Raw genomic sequence first — 25868 nt, forward strand, 5'->3', positions numbered from 1 at the left:
GCATTATGGGTAGTTTTGTGTCTGGAGTAGGCTCGAGCATGGCCGCACTGTACACGTTCGAGCAGTAAGAAGAGAAAAGGACAAGTTACCTCAAATAGCCATTTTAGCCCTAATGATTAACAACCTTGCATCAACTATATTTCTCCGGATAAGCCTGTACATTTCGATCGATTGGTGAGCATTAAATCGTTGTTGTGTTCCCCATTCCTTGACTTCGTCCCAGACTGTCTGCTTATTCTTCATAGAAAATCTTGATCGAACCGACAATTCGTCATGACAATATGTATGATATAATGTCGAAAGAAAGCAACTTTGTACCTTTCAACATGCAAGGAGCAGGCCAAACTGCCGATTTTGAGAACTTGAGATGTTTTATATGTAAATACGGTATTATAACCTTTTTTTACAAAACTAAAATTTTAAATTTTAAATGGAATGTTATTCGCAACTACCCATATCAAGCATAATTCGAAAGAGTTCCTCGTTTACCCGATAAACTAGTTTCCTTCTCCGTTACCCCGACCAGAAAATACTCTGTCAGTTCTATTCCCATTACAAAAGACCCCACCGCCCCTCCTCTATATGAAATTGTACCCTTACACAAGTCTTTTGTGTTGAGAAGTTTAAGAAAGTAAGTCATACCGCACTGTGTAGTATTGGAGTCTAAAAACGTTAACTACCTGGTTGGATGATTAACATTCGAACACATGCACACGAAAAATCGACAACACACACGTAACACGAATTAGGCATACCGGTTTTTATTTACTTTTCCCACCGTCGGAAATTGTATAGAACCCTCCGGCAACACAGTCACAAATTTGAAACAATAATGAAACCGCACGAGTCTAACGCCTTGCAGGTAAGTTGCAGTCAGCAGGGTCACTTATATGCCTGAAAGAGAAACATAGGCCGTCAACGCAAGTGTACGTAGTACTCTTAGACTGTTATTCAAGGTAAATTTCCGCATGTGTTGAACCGTAAACAAAAAGGCCAGAGAAAATGTGAACACGCTTATTTTCCATTTTCAAAATATATCTATAGATGTGGAACAGTTAGCGATTGGTCATCTACACCAAGCATAATTTCCATCGATTTTATTAAAAATGTTGTATACAAATTTTTCCAGATCGTGGCCTAAAATACAGGTAAGTTAAGTATGCAGCTTTGATCACTGACATTGTGTTTGTTTGTATTTTTAACTGAACAGAAGTTAGCATTTTCGATGTAAATTATTTTCCCGTTACGTCCGTTTTCGACATCTCCGCACTTCATGTAACTCATGTTACATTCCGTTCAGTATTGCGTTCGAGCATTAAAAAGGACTTTTCTCTTTTGCACAAAAATGATCTAAAATAGAGCCCAAGTTTATTGCTGTCGACCGAACATCCCCATCTGTCAACATTTCCTACTACATGGAAAACCAATCTACAAATCCAGATGGGATGACTGATACTTTGAGGGCGATTTATCAAACATTCGCCGTAGGATATTCAAGAATAAATGTAATCAGCCTCTACGAAGGTGTCGACTTGATTAGTGTATTGATGTACTTACGGGACACGGAGGATATTAGACGGGAGGGGAGTATCATCTAAGTTCAGTGCGGGCGTCCCATATACTTCGGATCCTGAAATCAGGAAATCTTTCACGTCCCTCTCGTTTAAGTCTGGGCATTCAGTTCTCAAAATAGCGGCAGCGCCTGTGGGTAAATTAATCAGAAAAGTGAATATTTGTTTAGGATTATTGGGTACTCTGTTTTCTTGATCGTAGTTGTTTGTGGATATTTCCCAAAAATCGTAATTTCACATGGTGGTCACGACTAACAGCTCAAAAGGACATGTTGTCTGGAGGGAATTGATGGGAACACTGACTGATGCTGATAAAATTGACCGATTATACCGCACAATAATACCACATCAGGCTGCGTTCACAAAAAATGATTGGGGGGCCTGGAGGAATTCAGGGGGGAATTCGAAAGAAGAGGGGGACCTTGAAAATTTTGCTCTGCCTGTAGGGGGTTGACAATTTTTTGGTTCCCTTTTATGTTTACATTTTCCAATTCAAAGGTTTTGTAGGTAATTCAATGAAAAATGAATACTATTTTTATGTCATCCGATTGTTGTAATGTTTGTAATAGTTTAACAAAATTCTGAACCATTATTCATGACTTTTATCTTGAAAAAATCTAAACATGTATGATTTGTCATAAAAAAACAAACTTGAGCCTAGTAACAGGGGAGCAGCTGCAACTGTTGATGATTTTTGCAATATTTCTGTGTAATATATCAGTTACAGTTTCTTGCTGTTTCCCTACAGCATCCTCAAACACACAATATTAATTTTGTTGACAAAGCCTGTATATACAAATATATATTAGGCTGTGTCAGCAAGCTGAATACTGGACAGTTCAACATGCTGTAGGGAGTAGAACATGAACACAATTCTATAAACTGAACAAAAATATTGTCAAAATTATCAAAGTTAATACAGCTAATCCCAGCGGGCAGTGTCACTTTCAGGTACCGCCCTGCTACTGCAGTGTCACTGTCACTGCATACCTGAGCAGTGAAAGAGATAGCTCTGACTCTGATGTACATGGTAGTTGAAGAAGAATTAGGTCAAATGACGCTCATGACAGTGAAACATACTTGTACACAAGATCAGGCCAGAGAGCAACACATGGAAGACCCGGAGACTTTAAAAGTTATCGGGGATTTTTTTTTGAATTCTGGCATATGAGAATTATCAAACATTAAAGAAAAAAGATAGGGTCACAATGCTTGATTTCACATTCTCATCATGGAATAATACAAAAGCAAACTTTGAACAGTAAAGACTAAATGAAAAAATATGTGACTAAATGGAATTATTTCTTTTTTTAACCAAATTTGCAATTATTGTCACCCAAAACTTCAGAGATGAAAACATTTATTTGATGGAATATTTTAACCTTTCAGTTTTGTCAATTTTAATTAGCATCTAATTCATATATGTCTTGTGCTTTTGAAACAAATTTTGGGTAGGTCACTGTGCTCAGTTTTTTATAATATGACCATTATCAAGAATTCATGATTTGCCCACTCTCTCTCATGATCGTCATTTTGTGCGCTCTTTGGCAGGAGCAATTGTCCTAGCCAGAGTTGGATTAATCCAAGTAGGCTTAGACTGATAATTCCAAAAAGTTCACTGATGCGTTTAAAAATGAATTAATTTAAGAACTTGCCTTAGGAATATGACTTTACAAACTGCTAATAACAGGTAGTGTTGAACATCTGCGAGTGGAACTGCCCGATACGTGTTTATTTTTTCTGCGCGCACATCCTTTACTGATATACGGGCTTTGTGATTTTGATCATATAGAGGGGGATTTGAAACTGTTTTATGGTATTGAGGGGGTATCGAAAAAAATAAGATTTCCATTGCGATTCCTCCAGCCCCCCCCAATCGTTATTTGTGAACGCAGCGTTATGTCATCATGCTCTGTCAGTCGCATTTAATTGGTCGAGCTTAACAACGTGACTGACCACAAATACACAGTAGATGATTTTTACATGCCAGTGAATATGAATATGAATAATAATATTAACAACTCACAGTATCGTAAACATGGTAAACTTTACAGCTAAACTTTACAGCTAAAACTTTCAATAAAATGAAACACTTGTGGGCCAAATTTAAACGCCTTTTTCCTGAAGAATCGCCGGATTTGCAAATTTTTTACAGCGTGCGTGACAGTGCGTCGCGTGTTGCACTACTCACTGACAACAAAAGTCGCAATGGGAGCGTCAGCAAATGTGGTTGCCGTTCGGATAACTGTGCAGCTATTAAAGGTACACAGTCACCTGTTCCAATTTTGCCACAGTTGCCATGGAAAGAGAAAATCTAACCAATCACAGATTTTAAGCGGGTGGCCGCTTTTTAAAAACAGCGCCCTCACATTGGCATTTTGAATACCAAGGAACGCCCTTTGACCATAGATGGGCATATTTAGATTACAGGTGACTGTATACCTTTAATTGAACTCAGTGAATGACGTCAAGATCTTTGACGCAGATATCACAAAAGGAACCTAATGCTGATACTTACCTGCGACGTGAGCGGCAGCAAAAGCGGTCTCCGTCTGGGCAACTCCGTAGGCGTTGTTGAGACCTGAGGAGATGACCTCGTGATCTGGGGCGTATATCTTTGCACAATGTACAATGCCACCGACGACGGAGTTGGGATGGCGATGGTCGGTACGAGTAGTTCCACCGGCGATGAGAACCTGATCAATAAATACGGTAAACGAGTGAAATGAGTGAAAAAGAAAAATAATAGCTGTTAGGATTAGACGGTCAGTGACGATGATAATGATGATGATGGTGATTCAAGACCCCGTTCATGACACCATAGAGAAACATAGCCAGAGTGGCAACGGGTATTGTTTAAGGCGTGAAGCGGTTACGTAACCCATCCATGTTCGCCTCGCCTCAGGTTGCTCTCGCCTCTCTTTTCCGAAGAGTGCCGACCATGAATCCTTCGGTAATTTTCGGATTTTCGCCAATTGTTAAGTGAAAGTATGTTCGGCAAAGTTTGTGTTGTTGTTGTCGTGTGGTGCTGAGCAGAATTGACGTGCTGGCGAAAACGGGAGTGTTTTGAGCTTCAGGAAAATGACTTTTACCGTTTTAAAAATTCCTCTCATATTTTTATGAATATATAATGAGTGTGTTTGAACCAAATTTGAAAGTCTTTTATCGATACTGTCTGGTTTTACTCAATGGTCATACCGTCTTTTACACGTGCGTCAAGATAGGACATGTTTTTGAAACTGCTGGCGTGTTATGTTTTGATTGGCGTGAAGCAGTGTTTCTGGCCTGAGAGCTCACAAAGTAACTATGGTTGCTACGCGACTGGCAGTACGATGCCATCTCGTCGTATTTTTCGCATAATCTCGTGTAATTATCAACCACAAACAAAACCTCCAAAAAGTTTAACACCTTTGGAGCTCATTTTAATATGAAAAGCCAATAGTCTACCGAGACGACCATGGAACAAAAGGCATGCAAGCCTTGCGACTCTGTTACTCTGTGATGACACGAAAAAGTATGTTATACAGACTGTACAAACACAAATTCATATTTACATGTACAAACACACATTCATATTTCATATGCATAGAAAAGTAAGAGTTAGATGCTGTCTGTACTTTTACAATAGGGATGAATGATTACGCTCACACGTCAACAAGCAATTTTTTGAAATGATATGCAAATGACTCACAGCACGAGGTCTTACCATAGACCGCATAGGGGCGTACTTTTGACGGCATAAACATGGTAGGTGCATTGCTATGATGTTTTTCATTTACTCGGACATTTACTTCCGTTTAAGGTATACAGTCACCTGTAATCTAAATACACCCATATATGGTCAAAGGAGCGTTCCTTGGTATTCAAATGCCCATGCAAGAGCGCTGTTTTTAAAAAGCGGCAACCCGCTTAAAATCTGTGATTGATTAGATTTTCTTTCCATGGTAACTGTGGCAAAATTGGGACAGGTGACAGTATACCTTTAAAGGCGTGCGTTGGCGCCAGATTGTCTCATCAGAAAATTTACCCATAAGATTATAATTTCAATGGAAAACAAAAGGCTGTCACACTTCCATAATCCTCTACAGACCAGAACAAAGGCGATCCCAGGGATCGCAAGAAATGCCTTTAAAGGTAAATTTCTAGCACGGAGCACGTGAATCTCTACAGCCAAATTGTTTAAGCAACGATTCTGCGATAACAAGAGACTGTGCCCTCTTACCACAATATCAGGCGGTTATTAGAGATTAGCGGGGTCAATCGGCTTTCTCGGGATTGTTTTACTTTATCGTGTCCAGTTAAAGTTTCAGTGACAATGTACTTTTTCAATGAAAATATCCGGTGACAGTGAACTTGCCTGCTATTGTCGTGCGCTCAAAGTACAGTAGCGCCCGATAAAAGTTTCTAAGTTGGAGCTGATTGCGTTTACTCCCCAAATAGTACAAAATTGGGACATGAGGGAAAGAACATTATTAACGACAAAGGGGGCGCTACAAAACCCCAGGGTGTTCGGGTGGCCTTGAAAATTCCGGAGTGCCATTAGGGGAAACTCCAACTTTTCACTCAATGCAATCAATACCGAGAAATCACTCTGAATATAGCAGAAACCATTCTTTCATAAACCAGTTTTCTGAGGTTCTCCAATGAAACAGCTGCGTTTCAATGAACCGATGATCTGTGAACGCTATAGTGCTAACTCTCAAGTGTGGTAATGAGCAATGCAGGTGATGACTATCATGGGGTAACAAAAAGGTTGACATTAGATTGAGGAAAAGACATTAAAGCGAATAAATCAATTTTAACAGACATAGCTCGTTTCATATTGGTGTTTCATAGTTTGCCCAATAGAATAATATGTATAACATCTTGATATCTTTCAATAAAATTTCAATACCATATTTTGTTGCACACCTAATTACCTAAATCAAGAGGATTAAATTGAAATGAATTGCCAAACATATGGAAATAAACCAAGGGAAACAAATAAACAACAATGTAATCTTAAAGTGCAATTTAGATTAAATTAAGAAATCAATTTTCTGGAATAAAATGCCTTCCTTATCACCTTATCATTATACATCAGTGAAGTACATACATATCAGTTTTCAAAGATACATAACGTCGTTCTGTATTGTAAAATGTTTGATATATATATATATATATATATATATATATATATATATATATAACTATACAACATCATAGCAAAACATAGCCGATGTATAACAATATAACATCAATAGCCAAATATATAGCCTATATATATATGTGTGTGTGTGTGTGTAGGTGTGTGTGTAGGTGTGTGTAGGTGTGTGTGTTGGAGTAGTTGATAAAACCCCATTAATTGTGCTTATTTTCTTATGGGGGGGGGGGCTCATCCCTTCTGTGTATGGCTGGCAAGGAAAGGCTTGCCGAACTGCAGGAATGCCGAATTGAACCTCGCAGCAATCATGAATCACTTCCCCCACCAACTGTTCAAAAATTATATTCAAAGGGTCGATATTTTCCTTAAGGGAGTATGCGACCCAACTTTCGCTCAAAATTGCCTTAAGGAATCTTTCAACCATTCTCTTTCAAGATCAAGAATGAAAATTGGGGCTAATCATGCAAATTTTGGTACTGGAGAAACAAATAAATCAACATTTTGCGATATTTGAAATTCAAAATGGTCACCATCCCTGTATTAACTCTATGAAGAAAAATAAAATTTTCAAATATCGAAAAACTAAGCCGGTAACAAGTTTTCTTACACCAAGCGGTTTAAAATGAACCGCCAGAGGTGGTATATAAGAACCTCAAGTGGTATATTAGAAAGAATTGTAAAAGTTTGAGAGTCCGAATATCTGTCCCCGACGTACATACTACCTTAACATGACTAAGGAACGAAGTAAAACAGAAAGCTTTTACTTACACCTGGTTCGTAGTGCATTCTACCCGGCGAAAGAGTGGCACAGTCGGCTGAACCAAAATCTTCGCTATCTCCTACTGGTCCTATAACAGTAATACCTTCTCTCACCATGTCTCTCATTAGCTCTTCTATCTCAGCCAATCTGTCAGCGGTATCGGGAACTGACATTGGTCCTACAGCGATACCACGGAGATGGCCAACTGGGTTAACTGCCTTTAAGTTCTTGTAATGACTGATAATAGAAGTCATACCTGCGGTAAGTAAAATACTTTCTTACATTATTGCCTGAAAAAAAAACCCCAGGAAATTACCAATTCATGATTATTAGTACTTCACTTTAGCCAGCAGGAGTAGGGCTGAATTTCTTTATTTGAATCATTCATTGAAGTCACCCCTATCATCTGAAAGAACAGTCATTGCAAAGAGTGAAATTACAATATAGAATTATTTCAAACAATTCGCAAACCTATCCGAAATATATTGGCTCGCTACAGTATGCATATTTGAGAACTTCGGTCGGGAAAATGTCGAACCCTCTTTGCCAATTTTGCTTTTCGCACACTTGAAACATTTTTACAATTCGGGTTTCCTTAAAGGTAAACTGTCACCTGTTCCAATTTTGCCGCAGTTACCATAAAAAAGAGAAAATCTGAGCAATCATAGATTTTAAGTGGGTAGCCGCTTTTTAAAAAACAGCGTCCTCACATGGACATTTTAATACCAAGGAACGCCCCTTTGACCTTATATGAGTATATTTAGATTACAGGTGACTGTATACCTTTAACTTCGCACAATAACGTTTGCACAAACATACACCGTCTACAGATAATTATGACCGAACCTATTTTCAGCGATCTGCGTCTGTCGTCGATTGATTGCATTTTTACACAACACATGTGCAAAATTAACACTTCAAAAAAAAACCCACAAAAAACATACACAAAAAAAACGAAACAATGAAATGAGCAACAGCTATCGATAGAAAATGGCTACCAAAAGACTGGTCCCTCCAAACTGTATGCTTCAGAAAATGACCTGCAAAATATATCTGAATCAAACTTTCCGTCTTACTTGAGTTGATACACACATAGGCAAATGCTGATGGGAATAATTGTACCAAGCTATCCATCCACCGACTCAACCACCTACATATCTGCCGACCTACTTACCTATCTACCTCACATGAGTCTATCCATCCATCAATCCGTCTGTCCTTCCCTATGTCGAACCATATGCATACATCCATGCATGCAAAAATACATACATACACCCATCCACGCACGCAAAAAATACATACATTCATACATACATACATACATACATACATACATACATACATACATACATACATACATACATACATACATACATACATACATACATACATACATACATACATACATACATACATACATACATACATACATCCATCCATCGTACGTACGTACGTACGTACGTACATACATACATACATACATACATACATACATACATACATACATACATACATACATACATACATACATCCATACATCCATCCATCCATCCATCCATCCATCCATCCATCCATCCATCCATCCATCCATCCATCCATCCATCCATCCATCCATCCATCCATCCATACATACATACATACATACATACATACATACATACATACATACATACATACATACATACATACATACATACATACATACATACATACATACATACATACATACATACATCCATCCATCCAACCACCCATCCATCCAACCATCCATCCATCCATCCATCCATCCATCCATCCATCCATCCATCCATACATACATACATACATACATACATACATACATACATACATACATACATACATACATACATACATACATACATACATACATACATACATACATCCATCCATCCATCCATCCATCCACCCATCCATCCATCCATCCATCCATCCATCCATCCATCCATCCATCCATCCATCCATCCATCCATCCATCCATCCATCCATCCATCCATCCATCCATCCATCCATCCATACATACATACATACATACATACATACATACATACATACATACATACATACATACATACATACATACATACATACATACATACATACATACATACATACATACATACATACATACATACATACATACATACATACATACATACATACATACATACATACATACATACATACATACAATCGATATTGCAAATAGAGTTTAGAATCAAAGCTTGACTTGCAAAGAAAGGATCCTCGTGAAACTTACCCTGGATGATATTCTCAGCGTTAAGGTCGGCCACGTTCGAAGTATTTGAAACCCTGACGATGCCGATGTTGGCTCTACTGGCAACACCTGTGTACTGTCCGGATATAACACCAGCGAAGGCAGTTCCGCCACCGTCTGTGTCAGCACCCTGCAATGCACCGACAACGTTAACAACTTAGTAAACAGTCTTAGCCTGTCACTTGACGACAATCTTATGTCTTGAAACACCTAATAAGTACTTTGAATTACATCTTGACGAAGAAATCTCAAAATTTTGCATCCTAGAGACCCTAACAAACTATTTACTGACAAATTAGAAATAATTAGTACGCAGAAGTTGTTAGTATTTTTAGAAATACACGTACTAACCACACCACATTTGATTCGAAGTGAGTAAAGTTTTTCTTTGAGTGTTAGGGGTGTATGAGATGTGGTCCGACAAGACAGAAGAATCTATGCCCTTGCTTAACTTGCTGTAAAATTTAACAATACGATAGCATTTATTCACCATGAGAGCCCATTAAACAATTACCAGAGACTGCCATTAAGAGAACGAACAACATGATTTTCAAACAATATATACGATAATACCATGTCGAAAGAAAGCAACTTTGCACCCTTCATCATGTCAGGAGCGGGCCCACCGATCGATTTTGAGAAATCGAGATCTTTTACATGTTAATAAACTATTTTTCACGAATTTAAAATTTGAATTGTAAAATGGAATGATATTCGCAACTGCCCTTATCCACCATAATGCGAAACTGTAAATCATCAGCAATAGAAAATACTTCAATGGAAAGCTATAAACGATTTCATTTGAATTACACTTATGTTAAGCCGCTACTGAACTAGACGGATAGCTCGAGAGTAGCCTAACACTATTGCTGCCATGCAACTACACTCTAAAGCAATATGAATATTGTAATCACGTACGTACATTATTGCCGTCCTCGAAGTCATACACGAAGTAGTTTCTTGTAAATGATGGTCCGAAGTTCTCATGGGTTCTCTCTATGCCAGTTGCCATCACGTAGACGATTGATAGACCTCCGTTGCCTAGTTGGGTAAAAATATAAAAATAGGCAAGTGACCTTTTTAATCGTACAGTATTCGTAAAAGTGTGTTTTCATTGAAGTATCGACACGTCATGGTCAGAGAAGAACTATTGAGATCTTTTTCTTTCTAGCATGACCAATAATTCTGAAGCCCGATCATTTCTTTGTGTCTAAAGCCTCTCTAACGTCACGGCCAGGAGACGATGCTGTTAGCGCCTTATCTCATTACAAAAACGGACCGGTTAAGGTAAGCATGACGACGAGTTGTTTTGAACACGATTGGAACTAATTTGCGATAATTGGATGGTGAAGTGATGTCGCTTTAATCTGCAAATGTCAGCTCATCTGTTTTCCTTTTAAATTATACACTTGTTTGATGAGTTATTTGTAATATTGTAACATTTAGCTACAGGGCACTTAACACGTTTAAGAAATTTGAAAAATATGAAGATTTAATTATCCCTGATTAGTTCCAATTGTATTTTTGGAAGATGACCGTTTTCCTCGGTTACCTGTTGCGGTACGTTCAAAATATCGATATTCTGGAAGCATTAATTAATGGACTTTTAAGTTTATTAAAAACTATACGTTAGAAACGTCTCTTCATGTAGTTTTGAGTCAAGATAACAATACTTAATCGATGTGAAACGGCAACCAGTTTAACTCGGGCTGGAAAATAAAAGCTCACAGCAGCAAGTTCTCGGCCTCTTGATTCTTTAAGGTAGTTTAATTTGCGCCATAAATCAAACTTTCCTCGATGAAATCTTCAACTATTCTCTTACAAAATCAAGAGAAAAAATCAGGGGGGTCACAGAACAAAGTTTGGTTCTGGAGAAACAATATACCTGACATGTAAAGATACTTGAAATTCAAAATGGCTGCCAGCGCATCCCTGTGTTAATTCGATGGGGGAAAAAGAATATACTGTAAACATTTTTCTTCCATCGAGAGCTTTACCGGGTATACAATGAGCCCCATATAAGTATTGAAGAAAATTGCGAGCCTGTATATCTGTCAACGAGGCACATTCTTCTTTAAAAACGATGAAGGTTGTATAGATTAGGACAGGTTGCCATAATATCTCTTATATCTCGAAAGAAAACCTCCCTTTTCACACCAAAATAAATATTTCATCCGAAATCAATACAACCGTACGAGTTCTGCCAGTGGACCGAATCCTATCAGGGGAACTTATACGCAGAAGACGATAAAATAAAACCCGCGTGTGTCTTGGTTTTCCTTTAAATTCATATTCTAAATTAAAAAATTGGTTTTCGTTCTATCTTGTGTAGATCATACATAAAGTTTTTGCTCGCTGTGTAGGTTTCGCTCTTGCTCTTGCTACAAGAATACAGATTTGACCGAAGGTGAGAGGCAAACGGAACTTTGTTGGTCTTCGGTAGTTCAGCGTTTTAGCTTCCCTCCTGGTCGTACACACACTCAAAAAAAGCCGGCAGCCTTCTTGCCCTTCCTAGGTCTAACAGATTAATTCGATTGGATGTGTTTGTCACAAGACTTACCGAATGGTTCGTATGATCCATCAAGGGGCAAGTTTTGTTGGTCAAGACGATCCAAGTTCCACGGGAGTGGTCCTGTGTACTGGGAGGCAGCTACTGCCATCAGAACGGAGAGGATGAAGAGACGCATCTTGTTATCCTGTCATGAGGAAAAGGAGATCAAAATGGTCATTCGGTCCGGTTTAACTCCTTAAAAAGGCGCTTGAATAGATATAAAGGTAATAATTACTGTTGCACCGACAGCAAAATGCAAAACATCACGGAAAAGCTAATTGGCAGCACGCATGCCTTGGTGTCTCACCTACCGTTTCGTAAACTGTGAAGACTATGTTAATGCTGGCAAGGGGATTAGCGTTCCGTAAGAGCAAGACAAACTTACTTGCTTTAAATAGGGTTAACATCTTATTCAAATGTAGCTGATTATCGATGCAAAAGATGCGTGTCCAGCAGCAGGTGCCGTTTACAGGGGTCATCACGTGCTATAGCTGGCCATTAAACACATTTTTATGGTGTTTATGATTAATTACAGCTGCAGGAAGACGATGGTACTTTCATGGGGGAGTTGCGTCAAAATTTTGAAAAGTAAACGAAATGTACAACCTTAAAGTTTACGCAGAGCATTGCTCACTGCGCCAAGTTATACGACTGCCTTTTCCCCCCAAGATATTTCTGCCTAGCCTAGATATCTCTCTGGTCATATAAACGCTGGCCTGACGCGTCTCTTACTTGAACGATGACCCTTTAGGGCCTGTGCTTTACCTACCTTCATCAACAATGTGTGTTTCTTCTTTGACAATAACTTGAGAAGCAAACTTTATCCATGTTGTGTTTTTAGCTTTATCTTTATTTTTATGGTATGATTACTACTAAATTCCCGAGTTTATTATGGGTGTTCATGCGATTTGATGACTGAGACTGATACAGCGTTTTTATTATGCTTCGGTAATCTGTAAATTACCTCCTTCATTTTCGCGTTGATATCTTTATGGCGAAGTAACGACAACAACACCTGTATACTTCGCATGACCTGTTCTCAGTGCAAGGCAATGTGGTGTATGAGCTTGCGACCGGAAACCAAAGGTTCAACTTCGATACAAGCAACAAGGGTCACTCCCTGCACAAGCTAAGAAACGTGAGTGTCCTGCGCAAATGTTTCAAACTTACTACATTTTCTGCTAGAAATAAACGATATAGGGATTTTTGAAACCAAGAAGCGACGTCAGCTGCTTCGTCAAAAATATCAATGTAATGTCATGATAGAAAACGCGGCGAGACTTTTTTCATGTGAGTATCATAATTGTGATGTCTACACTTAGAAGAGTCGAATGACACTTTGAAAAGAGGAGCCACACCCTCAACAAATTTATCCTCTGACAAAATCTCAATCATTTTCACCATGTTCATGGCTCTACATTCTCAGCCTATCGTTGTTGTACAAGCGAGTGAGTATGATTCGTCCCGGGCAGATTATACCGATAACACAAAGTGCGCCAAGAGTTCATACTGTACTGCCCTCTCCCTGTGGTCATCTGGTTATGTTGGTAAGGTTTGGTTGCCAAAATATGTGGAGAAATAAGCTAGTTTTTATTTTGTAATATTTAGTTGTTATTAACTCCTAAGATACCTTAGTATTGCTGTCTTCATCTAATATAGATAAATCTGCCGACATCCCTTAGAGTTTGACGGGTCAGAGGTCAGCGCGCCGGCAACTTTTCACTCTAAGTTGCATTTAAATTAAGATGTCGGCCACTATATTTATTTTGCTTTCATGTGAAGTTGCCATTGCTCCTGTTACTTTACGTTACCTATGGTCTTCTTACATACATACCAAGTTTCTAATTTTCCGTGATTTCACAACTCTTTCGTTCATTTTGTCGTCTTTAGGACGTCGCTTTGTTGCGCGAAATATTATCATAATCAGATAACACATCATAGACTTGTTCGCCACTTTTTGTTCGAGGTAGTATGCGCCTCGAAGGTGAAGGACTTCACCTTTTGCTCGAACTTTCCTCGTTGAAACTTTCGACCATTCTCTAGCCAAACCAAGTACAAAATCAGAGGTCGCCGTGAAAAGTTTGGTATAAAGTCGGTGAAGTCTTTTTTAAACGAAGAGCTTTAAATTGAGCCCCAACAAATGGCAGATCGGAAAAGAGAAGTACAAACACTTAAGTGTCAGAATATCTGTCCCCGCGGCACATTCTACCTTAAAGTTTATGTACGATAAGCTGTGAATATGCAGCGTTATAGAGGTGAAAACATAGACTTGTTTGCGCTCCCCTCTCCCAAATTATCTTACTAATATGATAAGGTTACACGGTTTCTAATTTTATGTCCAGTCTGGAAGAGCTATCATAAAATACACATGGCTCTGCCTTGCCTTTGTTTCTTTGGTTTTGTTGTTTACCTAACAGCTGTGTGGTCGTGCGTACTTCACACATCATACAGTTTATCGATACACAGCACTGTGTTCGTTTGCATTACACCAATCACAAGTCATTAACACGAGGCTAACAAATCATGAGACTAACCCAGCATTTTCTTTTGGTTTCTTGTTCAGGAGAAAATGCGTATTACTTTCATTAAAGTCTGCCCCTGTAATAAGATCAACAACAGAATGTTTGAAGACAGATTGCTATACATTTCAGGCTAGTTTAATAATCAATTAATGCAGAGTTTTATTCAGTAATTGAAAGCCATCGGCTAAATATACTTTAACATCACAGAGCGAAGGAATGTACATAAAATATATTCGGATCAACTGATTTCATCAGAGAGACAAATTTTCTTTCTGTCGAAGGATTAACACGATACTGGGGAATGTACTTCACCCTTAAACTAAACACCCTTAAAAAGTTACAAAGCAAAGCAAGAATGTATCCGTTTTCAAAACCGTTCCTTGCTTATCGCATAACAAACACATTTGTTCATGTACACTATTTTTTAATTTTCTGTTTCAATTCGTAGTGATGAGAAGAGTATGTTAGATGCGCCAGCAAAACCATATGTATCTTAATTTTCTGAGTGGAAAGATACTCTCCCGGTGTTAGTGAAATCTGAAATTCCCGATGAACGCTGTGTTTGTCAAGAGTAAATATTTCACTGAACCAGCTACTGGCCATAGTATTTTAAAAATAGTTGGCAATAGTTTTTAAAATGTTCTTCAAAAGTACTCATAAAAATGCTCTCATCAAGATCTTTTTGGGTTATGCCATAAATTTTGTAAATCACTAATATTGTAGATTTTTCACATGCTCTACCCGTGTGGGTTTCAACCTCACAACTGGCTTGTCAATATATTAAGCATTTGATAATATTCTTTTAATAACAGTCGACATCCTAGTAGCCTGCGCCAATATTTCACACATTTTTGTCGCTGTACATGGCTAAAATATTAATGTAATACTACCAAAGTTGTATTTCCAATATATGTACTTTCATTATCATGTTAATTGGCATTTAAACATTCGAAAGATGCAGAGCTGTATGTTTGCTATGTATATTACGTGTAAAGAGTTAGTGTTTCAATTTGAATTTGGAGTCTGCTCTTGTAGCCACACCGTTTTGAGACTTTTTGAAGGGCGATTGTTATGTGTTTAAGAATAAAGCCAACTTTGGCGAGAACATTGATTGTCAACAGTGTCACAAATTTCAGTACGAAGGCTGAACAAATGTGACATTTATTTTCATTTTATTTAAATGCATAACAATGCCACGTAAGCGTGTACGGAAACTTTGGTTAACAAGAAAATCGCCAATTCATCAACAGTACAAATTGTATCGCAATCTGTTGACTAAATTCTTGAGGAAGGTCAAAAAGAAGTACTTTTGTGACAGATTTTCTATGTCTGTTGGAAATGATCACAACACGTGGAGGACTATCAATGAAATACTGAACAAGAATTCTAAAAAAACAGCAAATTAAAAGATGATAGTAATCCTGGTAAATTTGTTACCAAAGTTCTAGATATTGCAGAAGCTTTATTTTTTTTTGTTGAAATTGGGCGAAAATTGGAATCACAAATAACCTGTACTACCAATGTTAGTGAGTATCTTCATGATCGACAACCTCTGGCGTTCTTCTTTCATCCTGTTCAGCAATATGATATACTCAGAGAAATTAAGTCACTAGATCCTTGTAAAGCTGTAGGTTTTGACGAAATACACCCCAAGCTTGTAAAAGAAGCAGCCGATTATATAGGAGAACCACTTGCTCATGTTATTAACACGTCGTTATCCCATGGTATATTTCCAGAAAAGTTGAAAATGGCAAGAGTAACCCCTATTTTTAAAAAGGGCTGTGCATATTGGCAATTATAGGCCTGTTTCTGTATTACCAGTTTTTAGTAAAATCTTAGAATCTGTCGAAAATAAACAACTCAGTGTATTTTTGAAAAAATTGACGTTCTAAGCGACAGTCAGTACGGCTTTCGTAAGACGCATAGCACAAAATTAGCGTTAGCAGACCTCATAGCTGAAATATCTAAGCAAATTGACGATGGCTACGTTACTTTGGGTATTTTAATTGATTTTATAAAGACTTTGACACGATAAAGCACACAATCTTGTTATTAAAGCTAAGTTATCATGGGATTAGAGGGTCAACTCTGAACTGGTTTAAGACTTACATTGAAGGCCGACAACAATATATATAAACAACTGTACTTCAAAAAGCTCAAGTAATCCCCTGTGGGGTTCCACAGGGATCTATTCAAGGCCCTCTTCTCTTTTTGATATATATCAACGATATCAGTAAATCCTCTGAAATATTTTAATTCAGGTTATTTGCTGATGACAACAATTTATTTTATTAAGAAAACATACATAGAATTGACCTGGATATTTTAAATAAAGAGCTAACAAAAGCACATACCTGGTCCAAATCCAACAAGCTCACTGTTAATGTTGACAAAACAAACTACATTATCTTTAAAACTGCTCGCAGAAAGTTTAACCCTCGGGATGCTTTATTTGTTGCAAATGGTGATTTGGTAATTCAAACAGTTTTTTCCCCTGCTATTTATCTTGGGGTTACTCTTGATTCTTCTTTAACATGGAAATATCTCATTGAAACAATTATCAAAAAGGTTAGTCAACAAGTAGGTCTTATTTAGATTTACGTCATTATCTTCCAAAATCAATGAATTGTTATTGTACAATTGTCTTATTCTCCCTCACAAAATGTATTGTATTGAGATATGGGGAAATGCGTATAAAACCTCACTAGACAGGATTTTTAGATTACAAAAGAGAGTGGTCAGACTGATAACTTTTTCTAGTCGCATTACACGCAGTGCTCCATTGTTTCAAGAACTTGACATTCTCAATGTTTATAAACTTTGTAAGTTTCAGACCTGTGTATTTGCTTTCTACTTAAAAACTGGTCATTATGGGCATTCAGTAGATCGTTATGCTTAATCAATTTCACATACATATGAAACACGCTTAGCTACAATTTTATTATTCCGAAAGTAATTTTAAATTTAAGATTAACTCAAAATAATATATATTATTCCATTGCTAAGCATTGGAACGAAATTGCAATGACGATAAAATCTGTACAATCGAGAAATTTATTTAAAACTTTACTTAAAAACTTTCTTTTGAACTCAGAACAGTGAAATCACTGTATTTTGTTGTTGTTTTTTATGTAATGTCGCTTTGCTGTTGAAATTTAAATGTATTTATTGAAAAAGATGGCAAACTATATTACTTTGATTTCATGATTTGTATGAATTCAGGGCCAGGGACTTGATTAGTTCCACTAGAACTACTTCCCTGGTCCCCACCAGTAATGTAGACACATTTTTTTCTGGTGAAATAAAATCATTATCATTTCGTTGTTCTTTACTTTTGCTAGCCAACGAGATTCATGGATGTTTATATGCAGAGGTAGTTCTGACACACAGCAAGTTCAAGATGACTGCACCTTTTTACGGGAAGGATTGATGATTGGTGAAATTGAAAGCTGTGTGTGCAATGCGAAAATTCGACCTCCTCAATTATTTTTCTAAAATGTTTCCCCTTAATATATCGTTTGTAAAAGGTGACCTAACATTTCGATAAAAATCTTTTACAACCGAAGTACAACGGTGAAATCCCACCCAAAAGATGAGTAATTGAGTCTCAGATACATTTAAAACATTTGCAATGCCCATCAACAAAACAGCGGTGCCGGAATACCATTGTAATATTATTGCGGCTAAGTATATATACCAGTATGACTTCAAATTAATTTTGGACGGCGTATCGGTCAGTATATTAAAATGCAGTTGGCACCTGCAGGTTCCACTCTTAGGTTGACCCAATGCCAATGGATAATCCCTGCCGTTTAGCAAATTTTAAGATACTCCGATTACATGACTTTTTAATAGAAAAGTCATCCTTTATAACAAATATGTGAAAAGATTGGACCAAAGATGCGCTACTATTTACAAAATCAAGGAGAAGGAGAGATAATATCACGATACAGTTATATGAGTTCATATTTTTGGGTGAAATTCCAAATATCACTATCATTTCTTGTACACAGTATATGCACTTCTACTGACTCTACTCTGGTCTATATATTCATATCAGACTTGAGACTTGAGGCTGAACTAGTACACAGTCGAAGCAGTAAGTTTATCTTTTATAAAGAAGAGCTTGTGCTTTGTCTTCCGTCTACAGCTATGGGAAGATGTCTTCTAACTTGCCTATTTGGTGTCTAGTTTAAATGATATCGAGCGAAGAGAAGGGGCACTGACCAAGTTCCGTAGGGTCAGACGCAGGGCAGTGAGCTAAACATTGTGACTGGAGGAGACACTGATGACGCATGGGTTTTTTTTTGCTTCAGATGGCCAACAATTAATTTTTTGCCCTAATTATAGCAAAGTCGACATATTTAAGTTATACTGTCACCTGTTCAAATTTTGCCACAGTTACCATGGAAATAGAAAATCTAACCATTCACAGATTTTAAGCGCGAGACCGTTTTTTAAAACCAGCGCCCTCATATCGGCATTTTGAATACCAATGAACCCCCTTTGACCATATATGGACATATTTAGATTATAGGCGACTGTATACCTTTAAGAATGATCTGTTTAGCATGGTTGATCAAGTTTAACATATGACTTTTTGATGGATATTTGGAAAAATTGATTATTGTCGAGCTGAAGCACAGGCTGAATACTTTACCTGTATCAATGAAACACGTGCAATGAGGAAAGAGGAGAGAACGTAAATGATAATATCAAAGCATTATTGAATGCATTGAATGAAAATATATGTACCAAAGTAGAGGTGGTATCATCCGCTGATGTTTGGTAGGATCCCCAGGTGTGATCTCTAGGTGTTGGTCTTTTTGTAACAAAATATTAGTCCGTGGGCTAGAGGGGGTCTACGTGCACCCCCACCCCACAGGATAACAAACCTGTATTTTTCAGAAGCCTTGTGATCCCTAGAATACGAAATGGAATTTTAACAGAAAAAATATAGGGCCGTAAAAGCTGTTAGGGTTAGGGTACCCTTGGTCGTACGGCGTACGGGCCGTCGCACGCTCGGGCCCTTCCGCCGTACGACCTCGGGCCGCAAAAGCCGTATCAGGGCCGTAAAGATTATTATGGTCACGTTTTGAAGGGTACAGCAAAACCACCATTTTCCAACCCAAATGCATTTTCGTCAAATCTGTCTTCTTGTAAGTCATGTGCTGAGCTTATTTTTTAACATAACCTCACTTGTTTGGTATCATTAGAAAGGGAATTTTTTTTCTTTAAGATGACATATTGTACTATGCAATATCTTATACCCCAAAGTTTACATTGAAAATTGCAGTCATAGCTAAAACCAAATTCTACAAATTTTTTAGCTAGACACAAAAAATCTGGCCGTTTTTGCGATTAAATCTGTTTTATTCGGTACAGGGACATGTCAGTAATATGAAATAGACTTTTAACAGAAAAAATATTGGGACTCTACAGCTGTAACAGTCATATTTTGAAGGGTACCGCAAAATCACAGTGTTGCAGATTTGCATGCATTTTTGTTAAAGCTATCATCCTATGGCTCATCTGCTGAGATTGTTTTTGAATATAACCTCACTTGTTAGGTATCATTAAAAAGATAATTTACTAATCTTTAAAATGACGTATTGTAACATGCAATATATTGTATAGTTTTCATAAAATATGACCAAAACTAACCCCATACTCAAAAGTTTACATTGAAAATTGCAGTCTTAGCTAAAATCAAATTCTACCATTTTTTACCTAGACATGTAAAAGCAGGCATTTTTTGTATGAAATCTATTTCATTCGGTAATGGATCATAACAGAAATATAAAATAGACTTTTAACAGAAAAAAGATCGGAATTCTGTAATTGTAACAGTCAGATTTTGAAGGGTACAGCAAAATCTCAGTATTCCTGACTTGCGTACACATACATTATACAAGGCGTGCCAACCAAGAGAAGTCATGACACAGAACAACCTGTTTTGTTTTTTTTTTGTACAAAAATGAATAGTACTCATTGGCTGGCAAAGACAATGTCACATAATTGTAGCAGGAAATTCAAAAAAATCAATAACAATATGTATAAATCTGTGAGTTTTCCATTAATAACACATCGCTTTGTTAGTGTTATGTCCATGGCAAACCACTCGGTGTATGTGAAGTTGCACCATGACGAAGCCGATTTGGATTAGTCCAACTCTAATCTTGATCTATTCTACATCAGGCATTCTTTATTTAAGACCACTAGGCGATTACAGTGTTTTACCCTTCTTTGTGGCCGAACAATTGAAAAACGGCATTTTTGAAAATTTGAACATGTCATGGCTCTCCCTTGCTTTATACTATTTACTTCAATCTCGTTTTGTCGATTGATCATGCTGAACAGCATCTTGATACGAAACGTTTGCAGTAGTTGTTTCGAAGAGGTGATGGCCCTGAAAAGGGCCGTTTATGGTTTGGATCTGTCATCATCATCTACGCCAATGCCTGGCATAGGCTAGGCATCATCGTCATTCTTCGTTGTTGAAAGTTAAACATTATTATTATTATTTTTATCAGTTCATCATCCAACGGGCGTTTGCCCAATTACAGGATGAGGTTCTCACAACCCAATACCCGAGTGAATCACTGAGGAGTAAAATGCCTTGCTCAGGGACACAACACCGTACTAGAGTCTTAAACTCATCCGACAGTAAATCCGTTACTCTGGATCTACCGGGACTTGGACCTGGTCTCGAAGTCAGCATCCTCCGATAGAGCATTGAGTAGCTCCATGGATAGAGAGTCCGTTACTATCCACTACCTCCCTTTGACCCTGAATCGGCACTGAATGTGTCGCATCGCGCCATTCTACTCTAGTCAGTATACGATTCCCGTTTTGCATGTCCTGCTTAACTTCAATTTATACATACATAGATAAAGATATCTGAGCAGTCGCATTTTACAAGCGCCAAATCTGGTCTGCGTCACTTCAGGCTGTCCATAACAGAAAATAATTCGGCCTCGTTCCCAGCACATACTTTGGAAAGTAACTTATCAAATCGTAGCTTAACTAATTTCAGAGGAACGATACTTTTTTGAACGCAAACAGAATTTTAACCGGTATACTGACTCCAGAAAGCATACCCAAACTCAAAATTGTGCCAATAAGAACACGTAAAATATGAAAACTAGAAACCTGCCGAACGAGTTCATGGTAAAATGTCAAGGATGTTTCTCAGGATAGTGTGGACCATGTACGTATGGCGAAAAAAAGCGTTCACATCTAATCAAGGCTTGTCTTGTTGTCATTGTGAAGTCATCCTGGAAGTCGCCCCCCCCCCCTACTGTACAAAACTTAAAACACGCTTGGCTGTTTACAAAAATACAGGGAGTTTATTGGAGAGCAAATGCCAGGTACCCTTGCCTATTTTCATGTTAAACACCGTCCACCAACAGAGTTTGTGCCAAGGTTTTCACTATACAGGATATCCTTTAGAGAATATGCAAGCCAGAAGTTTCAAATTGGTTGTTGTTTTGTGTGATCGTAACTCTCCCCAAAGACTCCAGTATCTAGTTGTTATTTGTGTCAATCACTACATATGCTTCCTCTTTGAAAATGCTTTGTGAAGCGAATTCTCAAACACAATATTATAATTAAACCTTTCGGTATTTTCGCCGAGTGATGTATGCGATAGCATTGCAAGGTCATTGAAGACTTCACGCGATTTGGCGATTGGACCTGGTAAGTCCTTTTTAGTAATTATATGTTGAAATACTCGCGTAAATAAAATACCTGTACGTTTCACATGACCTTTCTTCAGTGCAAGGTTAATTTTGTATTTTTCTCTCAGTTGGCACATGAGAGTTAGATTTCAAGCTTCATGTATTTTCATTGTCAGAGAGTAAACGCGAAAAGTAAATTCATGTTGTTGCCTTTAGTAGCTGGAAACAGGTGTCGCTATCATAATGTTTTTGCAAGCTATAGGCCCGGCTATTATTGGTTTTGGAGAACGGATGGTAAATATTGATTTGGCCCGAGAAAAACTGCATTCTTGCGTTCAAATAACCATTCGATAAAAAGACACGGAAAAAATTATGTTGCCGTCGTTGAAATCTGCCCCTTCTCTTATTTGAACTGAAGTTTCGTTCTTTCTTGTGAATCGCTGCTGAAGTTGACGTATCTCACATCGTGTAAATGGTTCATTGTGGTTTGAAACTATCACAGCATATCATGAATATTCATCTTCTGCATAGAATCCTTTTTTCCGAAATAGAAGAAAGAAAGAATTAAGTAGATGTCGTTGTAACCTTATGAATTCGAACCTGGAAGTTCCACAGGCGCTAACGAAGTCGGGTGAGGACAGGCCTATATAGGAGAATGCTATGATACGATTTTTGCCAACATGACCATGAAGCCCGGTTCAACGTATAGCATAAAGTAAATCGATCGTTCTGGCTATGGCATTCAACGTGGACTATTGACCTTCAAGCACTGATATTTAAACCATGATTGCCATTCGACTAACTCATAGACAGTGCACCGTGCCAATCTGTTGTACTCAGACGAAATAAAGTGTGGGAGCTTTACGATTGATACGATTGTAAACGGGTAATGTTTTTAATTTCAGCGATCGATATCATTCATTTGATCGATCCAAAGCGTTGAATTTATTGCCTTAAATTCGTGTCATGCAGTCCCTTCCACCCAGCCTACATATTACTGCGTACGTACACAGCTTCACCAGCACCTGTGGCGAGAGCGGCATTCTTTAGAGCCAGCAACTAGCAAATTGTGACGAAAGATGGGGTGTTTTACATGCAAATACCATGTTGAGAATAAAACTGATATTGAAAAGAAAGTGAAAATGGAAGCCTGTTCACAATTCCTCCCACTTTTCTCATCACCAAACAATCGAATCATACTCCCTATCCGTTCACTTTGTTTTTAATGTCTGCTGAGCAAAATTTAAAATACCTCTAAAATAGCGCAAACTCCCCTGATGATATAAGAATCATTTATAGATAAAACAGAATCTCAGCGGCGACATATTAAACATGGTGGGTATGAAACACTTCAAGATAAAATGGCTGATGACATTTCCATTGTTGGGTTTATGTAGAGTTGATTATTGTAGTTTACAGTGACGCATCAGTATATGCATTTGACCACGGCAGAGGCTGTCGAGTCATTGTTACCGATCTTGAGGGTCTCTATCACACCGTGGTAGTGGGAGTTGCCAGTGGTAAGGCATTCATCAAGACATCCTGCATATTTAAGGTAGTATGCTCCTCGAAACTGAAATTGTGGTACAGAAACATATTACTTAACTTAAGACATTCACGATATTTGAAATTTACAGTGACCGCCATCCCTGTCTTAACTCAGAGGGGAAAATCACATTTTCCTTTTTCACAAAACTATATATAAGATGATGAAAATTATCATTTGTCCAAGAGCTTTACAAATGTGCCTCCTTAAGTGGTATTTAAGAGTAGGTTTGGGACGATTTGAGTGAATATGTGTCTCCAGGGTGCATTCTACCGTGACCTTAATACCGAGCCCAAGCATAGGAACTGGGAGTACTTGTTCACAAATATCGGACTTCCAGTTCTTATTCTAATCTATCTTAATATACATCAGGCGTAAAACAAAGTGAACTATATCGTATGCAACTTGCATTGCTGGAAATATTACGAATTATTTATGTCGGTTGTGTATAAATTTAGGACATAAATTGTTGGTCCTGGTATTCTCATTCACCATTTTACTCATTTCCAATGTCACAATAGTACATGTATCTCTTCAGTGATTTGCCCATTACAATGCTAGACAAACTGATAGCCTTTATTAAGACTTTTAAGGTAAGGTCAACATATTGCATCTCCCTGTCAATAGCAACACTTGATTAAACTCCTTGGCCTTAGTTTCATATTTTCTTTTCAATATTTCTCATAACCTTACCCATTGTACATATTCGCACATTCACATATAAACTCATTGACTATACTTGACCCATGGGGCAGCTAGGCAAAACAAACAGACAAATAAAAAACAGATAAATAATTCATGCAACATATCCAAGATGCGGCATCTGTTAAGACCTCACACATGTCTCGGAGTTTGCAGTTGAACTTGATCTCCAGGCAGTCTAATGATTTTTTATTTATGTCTTGGTATGCTGATTCCCGTTGCATTTTCGTCTTGCAAAACCTGCCCGGACTGCGCGTCAATTTTTTTTTCACTTACTTGGAGGGTTTAAAAGTGGCATCAATTACGTTCACGCATGCGAAGTACTACAAGCCCAATGGCGTATACTTTAGCCATGTTCAAAGTGTGTATGCTGTTTATGCTATAGTGTCTTTTATGGCCAACTTGAATTATCTTGGATTACCTGCCTTTTGATTTAGGACAAGGGAGATTGTACGCAGCGTGTCAGGACTTTATGATGATTGTGAAAATAGTTATCTCGGCAAAAATATATGCAGCCCTACAAAGCCCAACAGCCGTGTGTACAAAAGCACAATTGTAGCAAGGGAGCTGCCATAATTTTTTTTCCTGGAGATTAATGAATTGCCTCCAAAATCCGAAATGGACCGAACCTCTGTCACGTAGTACTCATCCTTAGTTCTTATTTTGTAGTTTTATGAACACAGATTCTTATTATTAGTTCATTTGCGTATTTGATGAATTTCTGTAATTAGACTCTATATCATCACCGAATTCACCGATTTTGACAAGACCTTTGCCATTCCTTGATCATACCTAGATCTAGTTATCTGTAAGTTTTCATGAGTACGACATTCTTTTGAAAACCATATTTGCATACAAAATGAATTTTTGTAACAGTATCCTATACATCAACATGAAGTACAGAAACTGTTACCAGACCTTGACTGCATATTGATCATACTTAGGCCTCCTTATTCTGTAAGTTTAAGGACCATTATATTTTTATTAATGCCTCAATTCCATATTAAATAAATTTCTGTAACTGTGCAATATATCAATGTTGAATGCTCTAATTTTTTATTTGACGTCTGATATTCATTGATAATAACTGTTTTATGT

At 37.7% G+C, this 25868-nt stretch overlaps 1 protein-coding gene across 1 annotated transcript; it reads right to left on the minus strand.

Annotated features, from left to right (window-relative positions):
* Positions 1-745: 745 nt before the first annotated feature.
* Positions 746-12720, minus strand: LOC139151692 (alkaline serine exoprotease A-like). The gene is made up of 8 exons (XM_070724646.1): positions 12633-12720; positions 12331-12466; positions 10693-10811; positions 9753-9900; positions 7483-7730; positions 4090-4267; positions 1558-1702; positions 746-894 (listed from the first exon to the last, which is right to left on the minus strand). The coding sequence occupies exons 2-8, from the start codon at positions 12455-12457 to the stop codon at positions 849-851; spliced, it is 1011 nt and encodes a 336-aa protein (XP_070580747.1). The 5' UTR covers positions 12458-12466; positions 12633-12720; the 3' UTR covers positions 746-848.
* Between the last annotated feature and the right edge of the window lie 13148 nt (positions 12721-25868).

The sequence above is a fragment of the Ptychodera flava genome, chromosome 15, assembly GCF_041260155.1.
Source record: "Ptychodera flava strain L36383 chromosome 15, AS_Pfla_20210202, whole genome shotgun sequence".
NCBI classification, from domain to species: domain Eukaryota; kingdom Metazoa; phylum Hemichordata; class Enteropneusta; family Ptychoderidae; genus Ptychodera; species Ptychodera flava.